General features: G+C 53.5%; 1 protein-coding gene across 1 annotated transcript; it reads left to right on the forward strand.

Moving 5' to 3' along the window:
* The first annotated feature begins 9,692 nt into the window (after nucleotides 1-9,692).
* Nucleotides 9,693-24,609, forward strand: CHTOP (chromatin target of PRMT1). Its single transcript, XM_082275400.1, has 6 exons — nucleotides 9,693-9,809; nucleotides 12,210-12,291; nucleotides 15,815-15,965; nucleotides 22,624-22,807; nucleotides 22,903-23,034; nucleotides 24,172-24,609. The coding sequence occupies exons 1-6, from the start codon at nucleotides 9,791-9,793 to the stop codon at nucleotides 24,372-24,374; spliced, it is 771 nt and encodes a 256-aa protein (XP_082131526.1). The 5' UTR covers nucleotides 9,693-9,790; the 3' UTR covers nucleotides 24,375-24,609.
* Nucleotides 24,610-26,954: the final 2,345 nt, after the last annotated feature.

Here is a 26,954-nt window from a genome sequence, read left to right on the forward strand (position 1 = left end):
AATTTATCCTTTACCTGTTTCTGTGTTTCTTTTCTGCATCAATGTATCAATAATGTACGAATTACTATGATCCAATACCAATATTCCTGAGTGTCATTGTTCTGGGACCCCTACATGTCAGTGTGACATTGTTCTGGGACCCCCAAGTGTCAGTGTGTTTGTCCTGGGACCCCCACATGTCAGTGTTTCATTGTTCCTGGACCCCCCAAAGTGTCAGGGTGTCATTGTTCTGGGACCCCAAAGTGTCAGGGTGTCATTGTTCTGGGACCCCCAAGTGTCAGTGTGTCATTGTTCTGGGACCCCCAAGTGTCAGTGTATCATCTTCCAGTATATACTTTTTCTCCATGCATTCACCCTCCTGTCCATCAGTCCGTATTTCCATACACTATGAAGTCATGTCCTTTTTTTCTTTCTTGTCCCCAATGAACTTACTGCATATTACTCAATATAATCTCTCTGTAAATGCAAAAATATCTTCTTATCCTGTGTGCCTTGTTGTTGGGTTCATTGTTCAACTTTCGTTGAACGTTTGGCCATCTAGTAAGTCATTCATAGAGAAATACATAACTCTAATCAATTACATTTAAATACCAATAATAATCAGAGGCTTTGGTTGTAAAACTATACGCCAACCCATCACCTCTTGCCAACCCATCACCTCTTCCAACCCATCACCTCTTCCCAACCCATCACCTCTTCCCAACCCATCACCTCTTCCAACCCATCACCTCTTCCAACCCATCACCTCTTCCAACCCATCACCTCTTCCAACCCATCACTTCTTCCCAACCCATCACCTCTTCCCAACCCATCACCTCTTCCCAACCCATAACCTCTTCCAACCCATCACCTCTTCCCAACCCATCACCTCTTCCAACCCATCACCTCTTCCAACCCATCACCTCTTCCAACCCATCACCTATTGCCAACCCATCACTTCTTCCCAACCCATCACTTCTTCCCAACCCATCATCTCTTCCCAACCCATCACCTCTTCCAACCCATCACCTCTTCCAGCCCATCACTTCTTCCCAACCCATCACCTCTTCCCAACCCATCACTTCTTCCCAACCCATCACCTCTTCTAACCCATCACCTCTTCCCAACCCATCACTTCTTCCCAACCCATCACCTCTACCCAACCCATCACCTCTTCCCAACCCATCACCTCTTCCAACCCATCACTTCTTCCAACCCATCACTTCTTCCCAACCCATCACTTATTCCCAACCCATCACCTCTTCCCAACCCATCACCTCTTCTAACCCATCACCTCTTCCCAATCCATCACTTCTTCCCAACCCATCACCTCTTCCCAACCCATCACCTCTTCCAACCCATCACCTCTTCCCAACCCATCACCTCTTCCCAACCCATCACCTCTTCCAACCCATCACCTCTTCCAGCCCATCACTTCTTCCCAACCCATCACCTCTTCCCAACCCATCACTTCTTCCCAACCCATCACATCTTCCCAACCCATCACTTCTTCCCAACCCATCAACTCTACCCAACCCATCACCTCTTCCCAACCCATCACCTCTTCCAACCCATCACTTCTTCCAACCCATCACTTCTTCCAACCCATCACTTCTTCCCAACCCATCACCTCTTCCCAACCCATCACTTCTTCCCAACCCATCACCTCTTCCCAACCCATCACCTCTTCCAACCCATCACCCATCACCTCTTCCAACCCATCACCTCTTCCAGCCCATCACTTCTTCCCAACCCATCACCTCTTCCCAACCCATCACTTCTTCCCAACCCATCACCTCTTCTAACCCATCACCTCTTCCCAACCCATCACTTCTTCCCAACCCATCACCTCTACCCAACCCATCACCTCTTCCCAACCCATCACCTCTTCCAACCCATCACTTCTTCCAACCCATCACTTCTTCCCAACCCATCACTTCTTCCCAACCCATCACCTCTTCCCAACCCATCACCTCTTCTAACCCATCACCTCTTCCCAATCCATCACTTCTTCCCAACCCATCACCTCTTCCCAACCCATCACCTCTTCCAACCCATCACCTCTTCCCAACCCATCACCTCTTCCCAACCCATCACCTCTTCCAACCCATCACCTCTTCCAGCCCATCACTTCTTCCCAACCCATCACCTCTTCCCAACCCATCACTTCTTCCCAACCCATCACCTCTTCCCAACCCATCACTTCTTCCCAACCCATCAACTCTACCCAACCCATCACCTCTTCCCAACCCATCACCTCTTCCAACCCAACACTTCTTCCAACCCATCACTTCTTCCAACCCATCACTTCTTCCCAACCCATCACCTCTTCCCAACCCATCACTTCTTCCAAACCCATCACCTCTTCCCAACCCATCACCTCTTCCAACCCATCACCTCTTCTAACCCATCACTTCTTCCAACCCATCACTTCTTCCCAACCCATCACCTCTTCCCAACCCATCACTTCTTCCCAACCCATCACCTCTTCCAACCCATCACCTCTTCTAACCCATCACTTCTTCCAACCCATCACTTCTTCCCAACCCATCACCTCTTCCCAACCCATCACTTCTTCCCAACCCATCCCCTCTTCCCAACCCATCACTTCTTCCCAACCCATCACCTCTTCCCAACCCATCACCTCTTCCCAACCCATCACCTCTACCCAACCAATCACCTCTTCCAACCCATCACCTCTTCCCAACCCATCACCTCTTCCAACCCATCACTTCTTCCCAACCCATCACCTCTTCCCAACCCATCACTTCTTCCAACCCATCACCTCTTCCCAACCCATCGCCTCTCCCCAACCCATCACTTCTTCCCAACCCATCACTTCTTCCCAACCCATCACCTCTTCCCAACCCATCACTTCTTCCCAACCCATCACCTCTTCCCAACCCATCACCTCTTCCAGCCCATCACTTCTTCCAACCCATCACCTCTTCCCAACCCATCACTTCTTCCCAACCCATCACCTCTTCTAACCCATCACCTCTTCCCAACCCATCACTTCTTCCCAACCCATCACCTCTTCCCAACCCATCACCTCTTCCCAACCCATCACTTCTTCAACACATCACTTCTTCCAACCCATCACTTCTTCCCAACCCATCACTTCTTCCCAACCCATCACCTCTTCCCAATCCATCACTTCTTCCCAACCCATCACCTCTTCCCAACCCATCACCTCTACCCAACCAATCACCTCTTCCAACCCATCACCTCTTCCCAACCCATCACCTCTTCCAACCCATCACTTCTTCCCAACCCATCACCTCTTCCCAACCCATCACCTCTTCCAACCCATCACTTCTTCCCAACCCATCACCTCTTCCCAACCCATCACTTCTTCCAACCCATCACCTCATCCCAACCCATCACCTCTTCCAACCAATCACCTCTTCCAACCCATCACTTCTTCCCAACCCATCACCTCTTCCAAACCATCACTTCTTCCAAACCATCACTTCTTCCAACCCATCACTTCTTCCCAACCCATCACCTCTTCCAACCCATCACTTCTTCCCAACCCATCACTTCTTTCCAACCCATCACCTCTTCCCAACCCATCACTTCTTCCAACCCATCACTTCTTCCAACCCATCACCTCTTCCCAACCCATCACCTCTCCCCAACCCATCACCTCTCCCCAACCCATCACTTCTTCCCAACCCATCACTTCTTCCCAACCCATCACCTCTTCCCAACCCATCACTTCTTCCCAACCCATCACCTCTTCCCAACCCATCACCTCTTCCAGCCCATCACTTCTTCCAACCCATCACCTCTTCCCAACCCATCACCTCTTCCCAACCCATCACTTCTTCCCAACCCATCACCTCTTGTAACCCATCACCTCTTCCCAACCCATCACTTCTTCCCAACCCATCACCTCTACCCAACCCATCACCTTTTCTAACCCATCACCTCTTCCCAACCCATCACTTCTTCAACACATCACTTCTTCCAACCCATCACTTCTTCCCAACCCATCACTTCTTCCCAACCCATCACCTCTTCCCAATCCATCACTTCTTCCCAACCCATCACCTCTTCCCAACCCATCACCTCTTCCCAACCCATCACCTCTACCCAACCAATCACCTCTTCCAACCCATCACCTCTTCCCAACCCATCACCTCTTCCAACCCATCACTTCTTCCCAACCCATCACCTCTTCCCAACCCATCACCTCTTCCAACCCATCACTTCTTCCCAACCCATCACCTCTTCCCAACCCATCACTTCTTCCAACCCATCACTTCTTCCAACCCATCACCTCATCCCAACCCATCACCTCTTCCAACCAATCACCTCTTCCAACCCATCACTTCTTCCCAACCCATCACCTCTTCCAAACCATCACTTCTTCCAACCCATCACTTCTTCCCAACCCATCACCTCTTCCAACCCATCACTTCTTCCCAACCCATCACTTCTTTCCAACCCATCACCTCTTTCCAACCCATCACCTCTTCCCAACCCATCACCTCTTCCCAACCCATCACCTCTTTCCAACCCATCACCTCTTCCCAACCCATCACCTCTTCCAACCCATCATCTCTTCCAACCCATCACCTCTTCCAACCCATCACTTCTTCCCAACCCATCACTTCTTCCCAACCCATCACTTCTTCCCAACCCATCACTTCTTCCCAACCCATCACCTCTTCCCAACCCATCACCTCTTCCCAACCCATCACCTCTTCCAACCATCTGGAACAAACTTCTTTTACTAGTGTAGCACCCTGTCCTAAACAGTGGCTATTGCCCAAACTTTGTTTTTGGCAGCATGGTAGGCTGCTGAGATAAATTTCTATTTTTCATTTGGCCCTTCCCTAAGCTCAGTGGGATTGTGATTTATCACTGCTGCCAGTAGGGGTCACTGGTACCACTGGAAATAGTATGAGATTTCATATAAGGCCCAATACCCTGTGTGGGGCCTAGCATGTGCTTTAGATGCACAGGGGGCAGTGCTTTTTACAGGCAGTGGGCTGTGCTTGTTACAGGCAGGGGGTTGTGCTTGTTGCGGGAAGGGGGCTGTGCATGTTGCAGGCAGGGGGCTGTGCTTGTTGCGGGAAGGGGGCTGTGCTTGTTGCGGGAAGGGGGCTGTGCTTGTTGCGGGAAGGGGGCTGTGCTTGTTGCAGGCAGGGGGCTGTGCTTGTTGCAGGCAGGGGGTTGTGCTTGTTGCAGGAAGAGGGTTGTGCTTGTTGTGGGAAGGTGGTTGTGCTTGTTGCGGGAAGGTGGTTGTGCTTGTTGCGGGAAGGGGGCTGTGCTTGTTGCAGGCAGGGGGCTGTGCTTGTTGCGGGAAGGGGGCTGTGCTTGTTGCAGGCAGGGGGTTGTGCTTGTTGCAGGAAGAGGGTTGTGCTTGTTGTGGGAAGGTGGTTGTGCTTGTTGCGGGAAGGTGGTTGTGCTTGTTGCGGGAAGGGGGCTGTGCTTGTTACAGGCAGTGGGCTGTGCTTGTTACAGGCAGGGGGTTGTGCTTGTTGCAGGAAGAGGGTTGTGCTTGTTGTGGGAAGGTGGTTGTGCTTGTTGCGGGAAGGTGGTTGTGCTTGTTGCGGGAAGGTGGTTGTGCTTGTTGCGGGAAGGGGGCTGTGCTTGTTGCAGGCAGGGGGCTGTGCTTGTTGCAGGCAGGGGGCTGTGCTTGTTGCGGGCAGGGGGCTGTGCTTGTTGCAGGAAGGTGGTTGTGCTTGTTGCAGGCAGGGGGCTGTGCTTGTTGCGGGAAGGGGGCTGTGCTTGTTGCAGGCAGGGGGCTGTGCTTGTTTCGGGAAGGTGGTTGTGCTTGTTGCAGGCAGGGGGCTGTGCTTGTTGCGGGAAGGGGATTATGCTTGTTGCAGGCAGGGGGCTGTGCTTGTTGCAGGCAGGGGGCTGTGCTTGTTGCGGGAAGGGGGTTGTGCTTGTTGCGGGAAGGGGGTTGTGCTTGTTGCGGGAAGGTGGTTGTGCTCGTTGCGGGAAGGGGGCTGTGCTTGTTGCGGGAAGGTGGTTGTGCTTGTTACAGGCAGGGGGCTGTGCTTGTTGCTGGGTGAAGGGGATTATGCTTGTTGCAGGCAGGGGGCTGTGCTTGTTGCAGGCAGGGGGCTGTGCTTGTTGCTGGGTGAAGGGGATTATGCTTGTTGCAGGCAGGGGGCTGTGCTTGTTGCAGGCAGGGGGCTGTGCATGTTGCAGGCAGGGGGCTGTGCTTGTTGCGGGAAGGGGGTTATGCTTGTTGCAGGCAGGGGGCTGTGCATTTTGCAGGCAGGGGGTTGTGCTTGTTGCAGGCAGGGGGTTGTGCTTGTTGCGGGAAGGGGGCTGTGCTTGTTGCGGGAAGGAGGCTGTGCTTGTTGCAGGCAGGGGGCTGTGCTTGTTGCAGGGAACGTGGTTGTGCTTGTTGCAGGAAGGTGGTTGTGCTTGTTGCAGGCAGGGGGCTGTGCTTGTTGCAGGCAGGGGGCTGTGCTTGTTGCAGGCAGGGGGCTGTGCTTGTTGCAGGCAGAGGGGTGTGCTTGTTGCAGGCAGGGGGCTGTGCTTGTTGCGGGAAGGGGGTTGTGCTTGTTGCGGGAAGGGGGTTGTGCTTGTTGAAGGAAGGGGGTTGTGCTTGTTGCGGGAAAGTGGCTGTGCTTGTTGCGGGCATGGGGTTTTGCTTGTTGCGGGCAGGGGGCTGTGCTTGTTGCAGGCAGGGGGCTGTGATTGTTGCGGGCAGGGGGCTGTGCTTGTTGCGGGCAGGGGGCTGTGCTTGTTGCGGGCAGGGGGCTGTGCTTGTTGCGGGCAGGGGGCTGTGCTTGTTGAAGGCAGGGGGTTGTGCTTGTTGCAGGCAGGGGGCTGTGCTTGTTTCGGGAAGGTGGTTGTGCTTGTTGCAGGCAGGGGGCTGTGCTTGTTGCGGGAAGAAGATTATGCTTGTTGCAGGCAGGGGGCTGTGCTTGTTGCAGGCAGGGGGCTGTGCTTGTTGCGGGAAGGGGGTTGTGCTTGTTGCGGGAAGGGGGTTGTGCTTGTTGCGGGAAGGTGGTTGTGCTCGTTGCGGGAAGGGGGCTGTGCTTGTTGCTGGGTGAAGGGGATTATGCTTGTTGCAGGCAGGGGGCTGTGCTTGTTGCAGGCAGGGGGCTGTGCATGTTGCAGGCAGGGGGCTGTGCTTGTTGCGGGAAGGGGGTTATGCTTGTTGCAGGCAGGGGGCTGTGCATGTTGCAGGCAGGGGGTTGTGCTTGTTGCAGGCAGGGGGTTGTGCTTGTTGCGGGAAGGGGGCTGTGCTTGTTGCGGGAAGGGGGCTGTGCTTGTTGCAGGCAGGGGGCTGTGCTTGTTGCAGGGAACGTGGTTGTGCTTGTTGCAGGAAGGTGGTTGTGCTTGTTGCAGGCAGGGGGCTGTGCTTGTTGCAGGCAGGGGGCTGTGCTTGTTGCAGGCAGGGGGCTGTGCTTGTTGCAGGCAGGGGGCTGTGCTTGTTGCGGGAAGGGGGTTGTGCTTGTTGCAGGAAGGGGGTTGTGCTTGTTGCGGGAAAGTGGCTGTGCTTGTTGCGGGCAGGGGGTTGTGCTTGTTGCGGGAAGGGGGTTGTGCTTGTTGCGGGAAGGGGGTTGTGCTCGTTGCGGGAAGGTGGTTGTGCTTGTTGCGGGAAGGGGGCTGTGCTTGTTGCGGGCAGGGGGCTGTGCTTGTTGCGGGCAGGGGGTTGTGCTTGTTGGAGGCAGGGGGCTGTGCTTGTTGGAGGCAGGGGGCTGTGCTTGTTGGAGGCAGGGGGCTGTGCTTGTTGGAGGCAGGGGGCTGTGCTTGTTGCGGGAAGGGGGTTGTGCTTGTTGGAGGCAGGGGGCTGTGCTTGTTGGAGGCAGGGGGCTGTGCTTGTTGCAGGCCGGGGGTTGTGCTTGTTGGAGGCAGGGGGCTGTGCTTGTTGCGGGAAGGGGGTTGTGCTTGTTGCGGGAAGGGGGTTGTGCTTGTTGCAGGCCGGGGGTTGTGCTTGTTGCGGGAAGGGGGTTGTGCTTGTTGCAGGCAGGGGGTTGTGCTTGCTGTGGGCAGTGGGCTGTGCTTGTTGCGGGAAGGGGGTTGTGCTTGTTGCGGGAAGGTGGTTGTGCTTGTTGCGGGAAGGGGGTTGTGCTTGTTGCGGGAAGGGGGTTGTGCTTGTTGCAGGCAGGGGGTTGTGCTCGTTGCAGGCAGGGGGCTGTGCTCGTTGCAGGCAGGGGGTTGTGCTTGTTGCAGGCAGGGGGTTGTGCTTGTTGCAGGCAGGGGGTTGTGCTTGTTGCGGGAAGGGGGCTGTGCTTGTTGCGGGAAGGGGGTTGTGCTCGTTGCAGGCAGGGGTTGTGCTCGTTGCAAGCAGGGGGCTGTGCTTGTTGTGTTGCAGCAAATAAATTGAAACCCAGAATGAATTTCTTGGACTCGGGCTTCGGAATCAAACCTTTTCATTCGCTAGCGAAAATGGCTTAGCCCGGCTCATGCCCGCTTGCTAAGTGAGCAAAAAAAGCGTGTACGTCCTATATATGAAACAGCAGTTACGTCACAGATACAGATTTCCCTAACTAGCTTGGCAGCAATAAAATACAATACAATTCCTCCCCCTACCATTGATTCCCGCACATCCCTGGCCTCGGCCTTCACTCTTATCTGTATTCTCATTATTTGTATTCTCGTTGTTCTTGGGAGGCTGGAGAGGAAAATATGAGGGAGAAGGTCACGGCCTCAAATGGGCATCTTTGGCTGTCATGGTCTCTGTAGTCCCACAGAATCCACCATTTTGTCTTAAAAGGCTATTTAGCCGCCATTTTAGAAGCTTTCCCAGTACTGCCACACTGCTGCAGGCTGGCCCAGCTGCGCAAACCGGTGCCCGGGTACGTCCTGGAGGCGCGCGCCACGGAAGGGGTGCTCCCGCCCCCATTAGGAAGCGGGGAATTCGATCTCCTGTGTAAAAATAAAAATCGCACGTTTGTGGGGAAAGAAGAACATCAATTTTATTTGGGTACAGGCGTCGCATGACCGCGCAATTGTCAGCTAATGTAACATACGGCCGTACCACAAAAAAAATGGCCTGGTCATTAAAGGGGGAAAAACCTTTCTGGTCCAGAAATGGTTAAAGTGTATTTTTTCCAAAAAATTGCGTTTGAAAATCCGCTGCGCAAATAGCGTGTGGCATAAAAAATTGCAACGACCGCCATTTTATTTTCTATAGTCTCTGCTAAAAAAAAAAAAAATGTATACTATTTGGGTTTTATAAGTAATTTTCTAACAAAAAAAAATATATATAGGAGATATTTTCTCCTCAGAGAACACACCTCATCCTGACTGAGCCATTTTATGTCATACAAAGATGGCTACCAATCCAACTTCCTATAACAAAATGGCCGCCCAGGTGCTCTGACTCTATTCCTGGGTGTGGCTGCCAACCACAAGATGGCTTCTCCAGTAATTCCTCACAGCTCTCCCTAAGAAAGAACAGCTGCCAACCACAAGATGGCGTCCCCATTAACGCCTCACTGCTCTCCCGCGCAAAGAAAAGCTGCCAGCCACAAGATGGCGCCTGGTATCTGAGGAGCAGAGTTCCAGCCACAAGATGACGCCGCTGTCTCCATGGTGACCGCCCTCCCCCGGAGCGCGGGGATTGGGCGGAGGATAAGAGCGGCGGTGACGTTGGCAATTGCTGTGCGTGATGACGTAAGGGCTTTACGTGCGGGGAAGACGCGTCCATCTCACAGAGAAGAGCTCAGCTACTGACTCCATTTTGTAGTTTGAGGTGTGAGCGGCTTTCTGCCCGAATTTACACCCGACCTCAGAGCCTCCGCCCGAATCTACACCCGAATACAGGGCCTCCGCCCGATACTACGCCCAGAACACCCGAATACAGGGCGCCCAGTGAGTGAGGAGGATGGAATGGGGGAAAAGAGGTAAAGAGACCATGAGGGGTACACAGGGGGGTGTTGTGGGAAATGCGTGATGGGGATTTTTTTTTTTGGAGGAGGGGTGCATTAGAGAGGGAGAGGGTATGTAGAAGGGGGTGGGGTGGTAGAAAGAGGGGGTATGTAGGAGGGGGGGTATACATTAGAGGCGGTAGCGGGGTTTGTGGGAGGGGTACATAAGAGGGGGTATGTAGGAGGGGGGTATACATTAGAGGGGGTAGCGGTATGTAGGAGGGGTACATTAGAGGGGGTAGCGGGCTCTGTAGGAGGGGTACATTAGAGGGGGTATGTAGGAGGGGTACATTAGAGGGGGTATGTAGGAGGGGAGGGGTACATTTAGAGGGGGTAGCGGGGTATGGGGGAGGGGGTATGTAGGAGGGGTACATTAGAGGGGGTAGCAGGGTCTGTAGGAGGGAGGGGTACATTAGAGGGGGTAGCGGGGTATGTAGGAGGGGCACATTAGAGGGGGTGGAGGGGCACAGAGGGGGTAGCGGGGTATGTAGAAGGGGCACATTATAGGGTGTAGTGGGGTATGTAGGAGGGGCACATTAGAGGGGGTAGCGGGGTATGTAGGAGGGTGTATATTAAAGGGTTACAGTGGGGAGGGGTACATTGGAATGGTTGGGGGAGGGGGGTACATAAAAGGAAGGGGGTGTATAGGAGGCTGATAGGATAAATATGTATGGGAAGGGGGTACATTAGATTGGGGGTATTCATGTAGGGGACTGCGGGTGGGTAGATGTCTGTACAGGGGGCAGTGGAGGTACATATGTCGGGGTTAGGTGTCTGTAGGCGGTGGAGGGGTGGTTGGGTAGGTGTCTGTAGGCGGTGGGGTGGGTAGGTGTCTGTAGACAGTAGGTAGGTATCTGTAGTAAGTGGTGTCTTGTTGTCTGTAGGTGGAGGGGTAGGTGTCTGTGCAGTAGGTAGGTATCTGTAGTAAGTGGTGTCCCATTGTGTCTGTAGGCGGTGGGGTAGGTAGGTGTCCGTAGTAAGTGGTGTCCCGTTGTCTGTAGGCGGTGGGGTAGGTAGGTGTCTGTAGGCGGTGGGGTAGGTAGGTGTCTGTAGGCGGTGGGGTAGGTAGGTGTCTGTAGGCGGTGGGGTAGGTAGGTGTCTGTAGGCGGTGGGGTAGGTAGGTGTCTGTAGGCGGTGGGGGGGGTTGGTGTCTGTAGGCGGTGGGGTAGGTAGGTGTCTGTAGGCGGTGGGGTAGGTAGGTGTCTGTAGGCGGTGGGGTAGGTAGGTGTCTGTAGGCGGTGGGGTAGGTAGGTGTCTGTAGGCGGTGGGGGGGGTTGGTGTCTGTAGGCGGTGGGGGGGGTTGGTGTCTGTGCAGTAGGTAGGTGTCTGTAGTAAGTAAGTGGTGTCCCGTTGTGTCTGTAGGTGGTGGGGGGGTAGGTAGGTGTCTGTAGGTGGTGAGGGGGGTAGGTGTCTGTAGGTGGTGGGGGGGGGTAGGTAGGGGTCTGTAGGTGGTGGTGGGGGGGGGGGTAGGTAGGGGTCTGTAGGTGGTGGGGGGGGATAGGTAGGGGTCTGTAGGTGGTGGAGGGGGGTAGGTGTCTGTAGGTGGTGGAGGGGGGTAGGTGTCTGTGGGGGGTAGGTGTCGGTGCAGTAGGTAGGTATCTATAGTAAGTGGTTTCCCATTGTCTGTAGGCGGTGGGGTGGTTGGGTAGGTAGGTGTCTGTAGGTGGAGGGGTAGGTAGGTATCTGTAGGTAGGTGTCTGTAGTATGTGTTGTCCGGTTGTGTCTGTAGGTAGGTGTCTGTGTAGTAGGTGTCTGTAGGCGGTGGGGTGGTTGGGTAGGTAGGTGTCTGTAGTAAGTGTTGTCCGGTTGTGTCTGTAGGTGGAGGGGTAGGTAGGTGTCTGTGTAGTAGGTAGGTGTCTGTAGGTGGAGGGGTAGGTAGGTATCTGTAGGTGTTGGTGCAGTAGGTAGGTATCTGTAGGTAGGTGTCCGTAGTAAGTGTTGTCCCGTTGTGTCTGTAGGTGGAGGGGTGGGGTAAGTAGGTGGGGTAGGTAGGTATCTGTAGGTAGGTATCTATAGTAAGTGTTGTCCGGTTGTGTCTGTAGGTGGTGGGGTAGGTAGGTGTCTGTAGGCGGTAGGTAGGTATCTGTAGGTGGTGGGGTGGTGGGGTAGGTAGGTATCTGTAGGTGGTGGGGTAGGTAGGTATCTGTAGGTGTCGGTGCAGTAGGTAGGTATCTGTAGGTAGGTATCTATAGTAAGTGTTGTCCCGTTGTGTCTGTAGGTGGAGGGGTGGGGTAGGTAGGTGTCTGTAGGCAGTAGGTGGGGTAGGTAGGTGTCTGTAGGCAGTAGGTGGGGTAGGTAGGTGTCTGTAGGTGGAGGGGTAGGTAGGTGTCTGTAGGTAGGTGTCTGTAGTAAGTGTTGTCCGGTTGTGTCTTGCAGGAGATCCAGGAGGAGAGATGGCCACTCCGGCAGCATCTAAAGTTGTACTAAAGAGCACCACCAAGCTGTCCCTGAACGAGCGGTGAGGAAGCCCCAACACCATCTGCACTGTATAACATTCCAAATGTATACAAAGTACCCAATCAGAGCCCCGCCTACCCCGGCTCCTCCCTACATGAGAGCGGGGTGCCCAGACGTGGCAGCGGTGGTACACTGTGTGTGAGGAGTAATGTGTAGCGTTGGGTCATCACACAGTGGAGGGGCCAATAGCCAGCCTCCCGCCCCCCCTCTATATACTCCGTGTTGTATATGGTTCTGGCTGCAGCCTGGTAGCATGTTACCTGTGCTGCCTGATAACCCGCTGGCGTGTCCGAGGCCGGCGCACTCCCAGTGTGGCCGGTACTGTAAGAGGCATGATGGCGGGTCACCCTCCCTGCCCCAAGACCCTCTGACCACACTCTGGGGTCTTGTAAGAGGCAATTGTGTTGCTTTGTCTGCTCCTCCCCCCCTCAAGCCTGCTCCTCCCCCCTCAAGCCTTGCTCCTCCCTCTACTGCTTCCCTCTCACCTCAATGGCCTCTCCCTGCTGCCTTCCCATCCTGCATTGCGGTGTCTCCATTTCATTGGTCAAGTGATCGTCATGTGTGGTATGGAGGTAACCAGGCCGATGAGCCTCTGTCCAGTATAGTTTAGTTTTCCTCTGCGGTTGTGGACCCCTGACCATCACACCTAGGGAACCCCAGATCATAAACCCTATAAGGCCAAGAGTCAAGGGAACCCCAGATCATAAACCTTATAAGGCCAAGAGTCTGGACCCCTGACCATCAAACCTGTATGGCCAAGAGTCTGGACCCCTGACCATCAAACCTGTATGGCCAAGAGTCTGGACCCCTGACCATCAAACCTGTATGGCCAAGAGTCTGGACCCATGACCTTAACTCTATGACCAAGACTCCTGGCCATGAACCCTATAAAGACCGAGCCTGTAGACCCCATACCATCAACCCTATAAGGCCAAGAGTCTGGACCCCTGACCTTCAGCCCTATAAGGCTGAGAGTCAAGGGAACCCCCAGACCATCAATCCTATAAGGCTGAGTGTCTAGACCCATAACCATCAAACCTGTATGGCCAAGACTCCTGGCCATGAACCCTATAAGGCCAAGAGTCTGGACTCATGACCATCAAACCTGTATAGCCAAGAGTCTGTGGACCCCTGACCTTCAACCCTATATGGCCATGAACCCTGTAAGGCTGAGAGTCTGGACCCATGACCATCAAACCTGTATGACCAAGACTCCTGGCCATGAACCCTATAAAGCCCCGAGTCTGTAGACCCCAGACCATCAACCCTATAAGACCAAGTGACTGGACCCTTGACCTTTAACCCTATATGGCCAAGAGTGTGGACCCTAATCAATTTCATAAAACGAAGAGTCTGGACTCTTGACCATCAACCCTGTATGGCCATGAGTCTGTGAACCTCTGGCCATGAACTTTATAAAGCCATGGGTCTGTAGACCACTGAGCATCAACCCTATAAGGCCAAGAGTCTGTTGGCCCCTGATCTTCAGCCCTATATGGCCAAGACTCAAGGGAACCCCTGACCATCACACCTATATGGCAGAGTCCGGAGGACCCCTGACCATCAGATCTGTGTGGCAAGGAGTCTGTGGACCCCTGAAAATGGACACTATAGAGCCAAGAGTCTGTGGGCCCCTGATCTTCAGCCCTATAAGGCTGAGAGTCAAGGGAACCCCAGACCATCAATCACCATAAGGCTGAGAGTCTGGGCCCATGACCATCTAACCTGTATGGCCCAGAGTCTGTGGACTCCAGCCCATCAACCCTATAAGGCCAATTGACTTGACCCTCAACCTTATATGGCCTAGAGTCTGTGAGGCCCCTGATCTTCAGCCCTATAAGGCCAAGACTCAAGGGAACCCATGACTATCGCACCTATATGGCCAACAGTCTGTGGACCCCTGACCAACCATGTATGGCAAAGAGTCTGGACCCCTGGCCATGAACCCTTATAAAGCCATGAGTCTGGACCATCGACCCTATAGGGCAAAGTCTGTTGGTCCCTGATGTTCAGCCCTGTAAGGCTGAGAGTCAAGGGAACCCCAGACCATCAATCCCATGAGGCTGAGAATCTGGGCCCATGACCATCAACCTTGTATGGCCGAGAGTCTGTGGACCCCAGACCATCAATCCCATGAGGCTGAGAGTCTGTGGACCCTAGACCATCAACCCTATAAGGACAATTGACTTGACCCTCAACCTTATATGGCCTAGAGTCTGTGAGGCCCCTGATATTCAGCCCTATAAGGCCAAGACTCAAGGTAACCCATGACTATCGCACCTATAAGGCCAAGTCTGAGAACCCTTGACCATCAACCCTGTATGGCCTAGAGTCTGTGGACCCCTGGCCAACCATGTATGGCAAAGAGTCTGTGGACCCCTGGTCATGAAGCCCTATAAAGCCATGAGTCTGGACCGTCGACCCTATAGGGCAAAGTCTGTTGGTCCCTGATGTTCAGCCCTGTAAGTCTGAGAGTCAGGGAAACCCCAGACCATCAATCCCATGAGGCTGAGAATCTGGGCCCATGACCATCAACCCTATGTGGCTGAGAGTCTGTGGACCCCAGACCATCAACCCTATAAGGCCAAGTGACTTGACCCTCAACCTTATATGGCCTAGAGTCTGTGGGCCCCTGATCTTCAGCCCTATAAGGCCATGACTATCGCACCTATATGGCCAAGAGTCTGTGGACTCCTAACCCTTAGACCCTATGGGGCCCAGGAGTCACCTTGGCCGTGTGCATTGCAGTCTCTCCATTTTGTTGGTCAAGTGGTGCCATCATATGTGCTATGGAGGTAATTGGGTTCAATTAAACCCATCAAACCTATAAGACGAGGAGTCTGGACGCCCACCATCAACTCCTGTATGGTGAAGAGTCAAGGGAACCCCAGACCAGGCCAAGAGTCCTGAGGTCCCATTGACCCAGTGTGGCCTAGAGTCTGCAGTCCCCTAGGTGACCCTCTGTAGATCTCCTGTCCTGTAGATCTGCCTAGGATTGGACCCTTTTCCAGGATGTGGCCCCCAATCCTGCCTTGTGTAGGCCAGGCTGGGGGCTCCAGCGATGAGCTAGGCCCACCAGTTGTGTGCAGCATGAAGGTGACTGAGCCATGTGAAAGGGATACTTGGCCACTATCTTACACTATGAGAGGTTTCCCGTATAATGGAGTGTCGGGCGATGACCACCTTCGTCTCGTACTTTATCTAACCCACCCTGTGCTCTCCTGTGCTCCTCATCTCTCCTCACGTTTTGTCATCCTCTGTCTCTCCTCCACCCCTCTTCCCCTTTCATCTCCTGCTATTTCCCAGACTCCTTTGCTTCCCTGTGCTGCCCAGCCTATCTTCTAGGTCTCGTTATTTGCTTTGCATTATGTGGAAATTTCAATGGCTAGATCTTACACCGGCCTGAGTGCCGCCTATTAATGGATCATGGCCATCTCCAGTGTGGGGGGGCCTTGAGGTTACGGCATAGTGTCTGTTGAAATCTTTGATCTAAACACCTCCCCCCATTTTGTTCGACCTTGAAGCTTTACTAACATGCTGAAGAACAAACAGATGATGCCGATCAACATCCGCGCCACCATGCAACAGCAGCACCTGGCCAGCGCCAGGAACAGAAGACTAGCCCAGCAGATGGAGAGCAGGCCTTCGGTGCAAGCCGCTCTGAAGCTGAAACAGGTGAGGAGGAGGAGGGGTGGGGGGTCAGTCTACATGGGGTACTACTCCACTCAGGTGTGATACTTCACATATGGGGGGCATTTGGTGAACGGACAATCCTGACTCTTCCCTGCCATAGACTCCAACACTAAGCCAGTCACATCAGTCTCTGTACCAGAGGAGCTTACACTCCAATATCCCCTCCCCCCACAGTCACATCAGTCTCTGTACCAGAGGAGCTTACACTCTAATGTCCCCTCCCCCCCACAGTCACATCAGTCTCTGTACCAGAGGAGCTTACACTCCAATGTCCCCTCCCCCACAGTCACATCAGTCTCTGTACCAGAGGAGCTTACACTCCAATATCCCCTCCCCCACAGTCACATTAGTCTCTGTACCAGAGGAGCTTACACTCTAATGTCCCCTCCCCCACAGTTACATCGGTCTCTGTACCAGAGGAGCTTACACTCTAATGTCCCCTCCAGTCACATCAGTCTCTGTACCAGAAGAGCTTACACTCTAATGTCCCCTCCCCCACAGTCACATCAGTCTCTGTACCAGAGGAGCTTACACTCTAATGTCCCCTCCCCCACAGTCACATCAGTCTCTGTACCAGAGGAGCTTACACTCTAATGTCCCCTCCCCCCACAGTCACATCAGTCTCTGTACCAGAGGAGCTTACACTCTAATGTCCCCTCCCCCCACAGTACATTAAAGGGACACCCCGTATTTTTTTGCAAAAAAAGTAGTAAATGAATCTTGTGAAAAATGTGCATAGAAGTCTGCAGAGCGTTGCTCCATGGTGTAGAGGCAGAGCGTTGCTCCATGGTGTAGAGGCAGAGCGTTGCTCCATGGTATAGAGGGCCAAAGAAGGACCCCTTCCTGCCCAGGTCATTTTTCAGCGCTGTCACACTTTGAATGACAATTGCGCGGTCATACTACACTGTACCCAGATGACATTTTTATCATTTCAGTTAAATGGCTTTCTTCTGGTATTTATTCATCACCACTGGAGATTATTTAGCAAAAAAGACAAAAAAATGTGAAAAGAGAAACTTTCAAAGTTTGTTATAAAGTTTTTGCAATATTTTTTTTCTTCACTGAGGCGGCGCTACTGGGCGACGGGATTGATAATCTAGATCCAGTTGTCACCCCAGTCTGGCCAGCGCATGCAGACCTCAGCTCCGCGATAGGTTGGCTGCAACATAGGTCCACTGGACGGGGACTGGAGTTAAACACCTCGTGAGGTCGCATAAGACCGGGTCTCGGCCCGTGTCGTAGCGTTCCTCCTGCCTGACAGCCCCACATTTTGATGGCGAGGGGTTCTGTCTGTAGCGGTACCCTCCTGGTATGGTGAGTAGCTGTCCATTCTCTCCCCCCTCGAGGGTTTTGGGGTGGATGTGGGCCTCTCCTTGGGACAGTCGGACCCCTGGGTTCCCATCAGGCACCCCCCTATCTTGCCCCCCCCCCCCCCCCCCCACTTAATGCTGGGACTGTGTAGGTGGTCTGTGCAAGGGGGTTGTACCTGGTGGGGACTCCTGCCAGGGCCCCCTGTCCTTGAGGCCTGGGATCCCTCCTGGTGACGCATGGGGTCGCCACTTTCTTGTAGCCTGTGTGCTCAATGCACGGCGGCCATGTTTGTGTAGTCCAGTGGCCATTTTGTTGTGGTTTGCCATTGACAATAGCGGCGCCCATGACAGTGGTGGTGATTTCGGCCGTGGGAGCCCCTCATCACCTGATGTTGACTCCTGAATCCTTTCATTTCTTGACCGCCACTCGTGCAGTGCAGATTCTCCTGTTGGCTGCAGGGGGGGGGGGGGGGGGAGTCTGTGGGGGTCCTCTCCCTTTGCTGAGAATCGATTGGTGCTCTGTGACTGGCAACTGGATGGTGCTGCCAGGAGAGGTGGGGCTTGTCCCTTTGCGGTGTTTTACACTTTTTTTGTGGGGTCCCCCTGGTGACTCATGTAGTCTTTGGGTCACATCTCCTCACCTGATCGGGACTGGGGGGCCCTCTGTGCCCCATCAATCGATTCAGTGATGGCGGTTCTGGAGTCTGTTGTGCCCCCGCTGGAGATGGCTTTTGGATGATGGGCTGGCATGAAGCGCCCCTCTTCTTCCTCTGCCTCGTCTGTCTTAAAATCTGGAATCTGACTTGGCCGCCGCGGACTTGGGGTCACCCTTTCGAAGTATGCGATCACAAGCCCTGAATCCTCAGATAGTGAGGATGATTCCTCTGCTTCTACAAAGGCGCTGGTAAACGCACTGATGGTATCTGTGCTTGAGACTTGGAGGACGTGGCTGCAACAGAGGCATAGGTTCCTTTTGGCACTCACAAGCTTTACAGAGCGGCAAAGGAGTTCCTTTCTTTCCCAGGCTACTAAGGGCAAGGACCCTTGTCATAGTCGTGGGCCCTCCTTGGTTCATTGTCCCTCAGGGTCGACTTACAAGGGATTGTAGCCTTTCGGGGCCTCCTGGAGGATCCAAGCGATCTTGGTCTGGCATGTCAAGTGCGGGCTTCTCCAGACCCGGGGACAAGGCCCCTTCAGCAGGAAGGTGTGCCCTCACCTGTATCTAGGGGGGGGGGGGGGCGTCTTTGCTGGTTCCCGGACTTGTGAACTTCCCTGGTACAAGAACAGGTGGGTCCATTGGGTAATTCGGTCTGGCTATACAATCGAGTTTCGTTTTTACCCTCTGGTAAGATTCTTCCTTCCGACGTGCGACTGTCCTCGGTACACTTACAGGCTCTTTTTAGGGCGGTGCAAGACCTCCTTGGGTCTTCACGAACATGTTGGTCCCAGTGCCAGCATTGTTATGCCAATGGGGGATCACGGTGCTGGGCTAATTGGGACGCCCTTCCTCCTTCTGCGAGCAGAGTCTCCCTACTGCTCTGGTGGAAAACCTGGAAATCTCCATATGAACTTGGAGTTTGGCTGAATTCTGAATTTTCAGAAGTCTTCTCTGGTTCCGGCCACAAGCTGGAATATCTGGGTCTGACCCTGGACTCGGCCTTAGCCAGAGTGCTCCTTCCTCTGGACAAACTCCAGCAACTACAGGCTGCAATTCCTCTCCTGCTGTCCAGCAGATGGTCATCCCTCCGTACTTGCATGTGGGTGCTGGGCCGGATGGTGTCTTCCTTCAAGGCTGTTCCGTTGGCACAGTTCGTACGAGGTCCCTGCAGGGAGATTCTGGCTAAATGGGACAAGACTCCGCAGTCTCTGGACAACTGGACCTGGCTGAGCCGGGGGAACGAAAGACTCTGATATGGTGGCTTCATTCTTTTGGCGCTTCGGCTGGGCAAATCTCCCCCCCCCCCCCCCCTTTTGTTGGGCAGTGGTCACCACGGATGCAAGCCTGTCAGTTGGGGAGGCGTTCTGCTCGGGGATCTGCAAACTAGAAGAGTCCAGACTGATCAATGTCTTGGAACTCCGAGCGATCAGACTGGAACATTGGACGGATCATCTTAGTCCAGTGTGTATTCAATGGGACGTCCCAATGGTTAAGATCAGGAGCTGTCAATGAACGAAAGAGAAAATGGGATTCTCTGATCGATGGACACAGAACCCACCCCTCTGTGGAGTTGTATTTCTTCTGACACTGCTCGTAACAAAACAAAACGTAGTACCTATAGCTGAGAGGGAGTATACCCTTGGGACTGTCCATAGGTGTAGGCAGACTCTTTTTTTTTTTCCTGCCTAGTGTCCTACTCCTGTAGGGGGCAGTATAACCCAGTAGTTGGGAAGATCTGAAGGCTGCGTCATCAGTTTATATCTGGGTAGGTGAGGCAGAGCCGGGTCTGGGCACTGTCTCGTCAGTTTATATCTGGGTAGGTGGGGCAGAGCCGGGTCTGGGGACTGTCTCGTCAGTTTATATCTGGGTAGGTGAGGCAGAGCAGAGTCTGGGGACTGTCTCGTCAGTTTATATCTGGGTAGGTGGGGCAGAGGGGGAGCTGGGACTGGAGGCTGTGTTATCAGTTAATATCGGGTAAGTGAGGTGGAGCTGGGGACTGGAGGCTGTCTCGTCAGTTTATATCTGGGTTAAGTGGGGCAGAGCCAGGCCTGGAGGCTGCGTCATCAGTTTATATATGGGGTAGGTGGGGCGGAGGGCGAGCCAGGTCTGGGGACTGGAGGCTGCATCAGTTTATATCTGGGGTAAGTGGGGGGGGGGGGGAGGGGGAGCCGGGTCCGAAGGCTGTCATTAGTCTATAACTGGGGTAGGTAAAGGTGGACTGGAGGCTGTATCAGTTTATATCTGGGGTTGGTGGGGCGAAGGGGGAGCCGAGCGTCAGCCATCACATTCAAGTCCTCCAACCTAAGGGTCTGCTGGGCAGCAAAGAGAACCTGTCTGATTTGTTTGTAGTTTCAAAAGAGGAGACCTAGGTCTTGTATGCTTGTAGAGGATTGGACGCTGTCAGGATTGTCTCACAGCTGGACATGCATTTATTATACATAAACTCTAAATCTAGCATTGAAGACTAGGAGTCCTACATGGAGATTTGACTTCAGCGGGTATCAGCCAAAATTGGGAGTCCTCTATGGCCGACTTAAGGACCACCTCTGTGCTGCCTCATGTTTGCTACTGCCAGCAGGAAGGGGCTAACACATGGCTCCTGTTATACTTTCGAGGCAACTCTGATGTAAATGCCGCAGGTTCTGGCCCCCCAGCGCTCTAGTTGTATTTCCAGCTCCTCCTGGCTATTCCTATAGCTTGGAGAAGGGGTCGGGGGGGACTGGGCTTCAGCCCTGGGGATTGGGTTGCAGCTTTGGGTCTGTTGTTGGGGACTGTGCTGCAGCCTTGGGAAGGGGGGTCTGGTGGGGGGATGTGGCCTTAGCCTTTGGGGGGGGGGGGAAGATGGTGGTGGGGGGACGTGGCCATAGCCTTGAGGAGAGATTCTGGTGGGGGGACGTGGCCATAGCCTTGAGGAGAGATTCTGGTGGGGGGACGTGGCCATAGCCTTGAGGAGAGATTCTGGTGGGGGGACGTGGCCATAGCCTTGAGGAGAGAGAGTCTGGAGGGGGGAACGTGGCCATAGCCTTGAGGAGAGAGAGTCTGGAGGGGGGACGTGGCCTTAGCCTTGAGGAGAGAGTCTGGTGGGGGCGTGGCCTTGGGGCGGGGAGGGTCTTGTGGGGGGACGTGGCCTTGGGGAGGGTCTTGGGGGGGGGGGGGTGGTCTTAGCCTTGAGGGGGGGGGGTTCTGATGGGGCAGACAAGGTCTTAGCCATGAGGGTGGCAGTCTGGTGGGGGGGCGTGGCCTTAGCCTTGAGGGTGGGGGTCTGGTGGGGGCGCGTGGCCTTAGCCATGAGAGGGGAGTCTGGTGGAATGGAAGAGTTCTTAGCCTTGAGGGGAGGGTAGTCTGGTGGGGCGGGCGAGGTCTTATCCTGGGGGGGGTCTGATGGGGGGGCCGTGGCCTTAGCCTTGAGGAGAGAGTCTGGTGGGGGCGTGGCCTTGGGGCGGGGAAGGTCTTGTGGGGGGATGTGGCCTTGGGGCGGGGAGGGTCTTGGGGGGGGGGGGTGGCCTTAGCCTTGAGGGGGTGGGTTCTGATGGGGCAGAAAATGTCTTAGCCATGAGGGTGTCAGTCTGGTGGGGGGGCGTGGCCTTAGCATTGAGGGTGGGGGTCTGGTGGGGGCGCGTGGCCTTAGCCATGAGAGGGGAGTCTGGTGGGATGGAAGAGTTCTTAGCCTTGAGGGGAGGGTAGTCTGGTGGGGTGGGCGAGATCTTATCCTGGGGGGGGTCTGATGGGGGGGCCGTGGCCTTAGCCTTGAGGGGGAAATTTGGTGGGGGGGGGGGGGGGAGACATGACCTTATACTTGGGGGAGAGGGGTTTGGTGGGGGCACGTGGCCTTAGCCTTGAGGGGGTGGGTCTTGTGGGGGGGCGTGGCCTTAGCCTTGAGAGGGGGTCTGGTGAGGGGGCCTTGGCTTTGAGAGGGCGGCGTGGCCTTAGCCTTGAGGGAGATCTGGTGGGGGGACGTGGCCTTAGCCTTGGGGGGGGGGGGTCTGGGCCTTAGCCATTGGGGGGTACGTGGCCTTAGCCTTGGGGGGGCACATAATCTTCCTGTGTTCTGCTAATTTACTGTAGAAAGTTGTCAATCGCGCAATTCCATTCCCTGGACATCTTTTGGACTCAAGCACCAGTTATGTGCCGAGGCATTGGTCAGATGGTCTGTTGTGGGGGAGGATTGGCTGACCCGGCATGGCAGGCACAATTTTCAAGGGAAGTTCTGGACACTCTGAGCTTTTTTTTTTATCTAAACAAAGTCCATGGATTTACCATATGTCCTGCCACACAGATATTTACACCGTCCTCAAACTATGTGAAGGTGAGGTCATCCTCCATCTGCCCAGCTCTTCCAGAATGTTGAGTAGCCCAAGAAGACGTAGGATAGTGCAGGATGGGCGTCTTGTGAGATGTGCTACTCAGCGTTCCCAAGTCTCCAGTGGAAAACTGAGGAAAAATTAGATTTTTTTTGTTTTGGGAGACCACATTGACAAAGTGGTCTTTGCCTGAAGTGCCCAGTCCTATTCAAGTATTATTCTGCGGGGGCCATTTTCAAAGGGTAGCCTGGAAAGACTCTTCCTTTTCCTTGTGTTGACTTTTATTATATATCCTGCCAGATGCTTGTTGTCTCCGCCTCTTAAACATACAGACATCCTTTAATTTCATGCTTTCCTCCGTGTCCTGACAGAGCTTGAAGCAGCGGCTCGGCAAGAGTAACATCCAGGCCCGGTTGGGGAGACCGGTGGGGAACCTTCAGCGAGGAGTCGGTGGGATGAGAGGAGGCGGTATAGGAATGCGCGGCTCCCAGAGAGGCATGATGAGGGCCGGCCGGGGAGGTAGAGGAATGCCAAGGGGAGCGATGAGCATGAGAGGTCGGTTGGATTTGGCCAATAATAAACCCTAAGGGAGAGCTTTTCACAATGGCTAACCACTAATTTTTGTAATTTTTTTTTTTTTTCCCATGCAGGTCAAAACCTCAGAGGCCGTGGCGGTCCTCCAAGAATGGGAATGAGGAGAGGAGGGCTGCGAGGACGGGGCATGGCTGGAAGAGGGGGACTAAGAGGGGGAGTCCTGAACCGTGGAGGTGTGGGAGGAAGAGGTTGGTATTTGCGTGCCTTCATCACACCACTAGGGGGGGGGGGGGGTAGCATGGTTCAGTTTTGGCACTATAAAGGGTACCTGTAGTCTTTTACTACTCCATATTTTTATAGCCATGGTCACCTGCAGCAAATCATTGTGCTTTGAATTTTTGGGCTTCTCCAGTTTCGGAAGCGGACATGAGTGTTAAGACTCATACCCATAAATGAAGCCTGGTTAAAAATCCAAGGGACCCCCATAAATGAAGCCTGGTAGGAATCCAAGGGACCCCCATAAATGAAGCCTGGTAGGAATCCAAGGGACCCCCATAAATGAAGCCTGGTAGGAATCCAAGGGACCCCCCATAAATGAAGCCTGGTTAGGAATCCAAGGGACCCCCATGAATGAAGCCTGGTTAGGAATCCAAGGGACCCCCATGAATGAAGCCTGGTTAGGAATCCAAGGGACCCCCATGAATGAAGCCTGGTTAGGAATCCAAGGGACCCCCATGAATGAAGCCTGGTTAGGAATCCAAGGGACCCCCATGAATGAAGCCTGGTTAGGAATCCAAGGGACCCCCATGAATGAAGCCTGGTTAGGAATCCAAGGGACCCCCATGAATGAAGCCTTAGGAATCCAAGGGACCCCCATGAATGAAGCCTGGTTAAGAATCCAAGGGACCCCCCCATAAATGAAGCCTGGTTAAGAATCCAAGGGACCCCCCCATAAATGAAGCCTGGTTAAGAATCCAAGGGACCCCCCCATAAATGAAGCCTTAGGAATCCAAGGGACCCCCCCATAAATGAAGCCTTAGGAATCCAAGGGACCCCCCATAAATGAAGCCTTAGTAATCCAAGGGACCCCCCCATAAATGAAGCCTTAGGAATCCAAGGGACCCCCCCATAAATGAAGCCTTAGGAATCCAAGGGAACCCCATAAATGAAGCCTGGTTAGGAATCCAGGGGACCCCCATAAATGAAGCCTGGTTTAGGAATCCAGGGGATCCCCATAAATGAAGCCTGGTTTAAAAATCCAAGGGATCCCCCATAAATGAAGCCCGGTAGGAATCCAAAGGGAAGCCCAGAAATGATGCCAAACCCTCTAGGTTGCGTACCTGTGTATTTATACCTTCAGTGTAATTGAATCTTTTTGTCCTCAGGCCGAGGCGGTGTCATTGCTCGGGGCAGAGGAGGGTTCAGCCGAGGGCGAGGCCGCGGTAGAGGAAGGGGATCACCTCGCCCCGCACTGACCCGCGAGCAGCTCGACAACCAGCTGGACGCCTACATGTCCAAGACGAAAGGCCACCTGGATGCGGAGCTCGACGCCTACATGGCTCAGGCGGACCCCGAAGCCAACGACTGACCCACCAGCTTTTTATTTAAAGAACTGAATTCTTACCAGCCTCTGCCGGAGACAAAAAACGGCAGCCAACCGGCTCATCACCTCGTTTTAGAGTTCCTTTTACTTTTTTTGATACTTAGAACTGGTTTTTGTTTTCAAGTATTTTATTATAAAACTGAATGTACGGCGACGGACACACCGCCGCCCGTCTTTTCCGCGGACAGGGATCTTTTATCACTGCCCTGCCGATTTCCAAAACATGGCCGGTCGGGGGGGCCCATTAACACTGGTCTGCTGCATTAAGGTGCATTGCCGGTAAAGGTGGCACATCGATTGGCGCACCACATTGTAAGTTGTTCGTTGTGTGCTGGCCAGTGTGCATGGGGCCCCCGGCCGTTCTCAGGACGGGACCGCTGTGGACAATTGGCGTTCTGTCTTTTTGGCAGTATGTAGGATATTGTCAGGTTTTGTAGCCGCGGTGTTTATTACTGTTGAACAATCATTAAACACTTTACAAGTCTGAATTTGTCCGGCTGCCTTTCTGAAAATCTGTGCGCCATTTTACAAATCCTACGGTAAGTCTTAAAGGGACGGAATGATTTCCATCTTGGATTTTTGAGAACGGAGCGCTTTTAATCTCAGTTATAGAAGTCTAGAAAAGTTTCAAGCCCATTAGTATGGAGACCATGGAACCTTTATACCGAAAGAGGTGATGCAGAGCTCATTGAAGTGTCTGGATGGTGCAACCAGATCGGCAAGATGCAATTTACCTTCATGCCAAATATCCTTAAAGTCCCAACGCACCACCCTGTAAAAGAAGCTTTGATTTGCCTTTTCTTTTTATCCGTTTTCCCTTTTGTTCATTGAGGTAGTGGTCCCCAACCTCCCCAGAACCAGGGAACGACCTCCCAGAAAACAGCCCCTCCTCAGACCAGGAGTAGCGGGTGGGTGCAGCCCAATTATGTGCTCACCAATATGACCTCCATAGGAGTCTCCGTGCAGCCAAACCTCCTTGCATGCAACCCACAGCAGGGCCTGCGCTCCCATGAGGATCCCCATACCCAGTGGCCTCTTGGGGGTGGTGGGTGGATGTAGCCCAATTGTTGCGTGCTCACCAATATAGCCCCCATAGGAGTCTTCATGCAACCCACAGCAGGGCCTGCATTTTCATGAGGAACCAATACCCAGTGGCCTGTTGGGGGGGGGTGGAGTGGATGCTTGCCTTGCTGTCTGCGCTTCAGGTAATGGCCACCAACCTTCCTTACATTTTCCACATCATTGACCTAACCATACTAAGATTGCAGGAACGCAGCATGCCTGAACTGATTGGCTGCTCTAGATGGACTTATCTCGCCAGTTGTTGGGGATTCTAGGATCAGTAGTCTGGTTTAGGGCTGGTCTCGGACTCTCATCAGTTTCTTGAACTACAATTCCTGCCGCAGAGCACACGGGAACAATCAGCCAAATGGCGCCCTCTTCCTGCCAGGTCCTCCTGTGTGCAGGTATGGCATTGACTCTCCTCACCCCCTGTGTGTGTACTGGGAGATAAATCGTACAGGGTTGGCCAGATTGGGGGAAGCCCAAACCACTCCCCCCCCCCCCCCCCCCCCAAAAAAAAACAGTCCCGTGCAGCCTGGCCCCCAACAGGCAATGTTCTTGAATAAAGATTCCTCTATAATCTGCTGAGCTTGTCTCTAAACTCCGCCGTCTGAATTAGCAGCTTCTCAGCTTGGCACTAGCTTTGGAGGCCATACCCAACAAATGTGGCCTTCCGGCACTGGGCTGTGTTTTGGTGCTTTCTGGACCGGAGTGTGCTTGTTTAGCCACCAAGTTCCTTCTGGATTAAAGCCACGACACTGCGTGGGCTGAGCAGAAAGGGACTGCGACTAGGGCGCTGCTATGTCACCGCCAAAAAAAACGGGTGAAACCAACACTCTTAGTGAAGATGGCTGCTCCCCTAGAGAGTCATAAGTAAACTTATTGCAAATATAAAGAGGGCTCCTCCATCTTGAGTGTAGACCATGTAAAGAAAAAAAAAGCCTAAACTACTAGTAAGGTAATGCACCTGAACTCGACAACCAGGGCAGTCAACTTTTTAACAAAGGCCTCTCCTAAAACAGGTACAGCATTAATAGCAACTTGGGAGACATGAACATCTTGTCAGGGTTTTTCCAATCTCTGTATAGAACAATGGGAAGGTCTTGGGGTCCCTAAACACTAGGCTAGGAACTGCACCAGTAAGAGCTTCAGGCTGTCTTAAGGCAGTTCGCATCTGCAGGAACCGGCCAAAATTCGAACCAGGTATGGGTAGTCTGAATCAAAACAATATGGTGATACCACCTCCCTCCTGCGCTTAGAATCCAAGCTCCCCGACCACACTTCCCACGGGACTCACACGTGGCGTCTCTGATGGCTAGAGTCTTGCTGCCCAAAAAGGACTGGGGTAGTCCAACAGTACTACAGGCAAAAAGAAACAAAAAAAAGGGCACACCGACCTAGCGCATTATCCTCAATAATAGGCTTTATTAGTACAACATATAAAATGGCTACTCACAAAGAAAGGTAGGAAATAATCATATCAAGCTCAATCGCTCCAATGTC

This window comes from Pelophylax lessonae, assembly GCF_965119305.1.
Source record: "Pelophylax lessonae genome assembly, chromosome: 13".
In the NCBI taxonomy this organism is placed as follows: Eukaryota; Metazoa; Chordata; class Amphibia; order Anura; family Ranidae; genus Pelophylax; species Pelophylax lessonae.

What these genes read in the sequence shown, in the direction of transcription:
- CHTOP (XM_082275400.1), top strand. An exon ending in CCGCTCTGAAGCTGAAACAG is followed by an intron (nt 15,966 to 22,623) that starts GTGAGGAGGAGG and finishes GTGTCCTGACAG; the next exon opens with AGCTTGAAGCAGCGGCTCGG. An exon ending in GGGAGCGATGAGCATGAGAG is followed by an intron (nt 22,808 to 22,902) that starts GTCGGTTGGATT and finishes TTTCCCATGCAG; the next exon opens with GTCAAAACCTCAGAGGCCGT.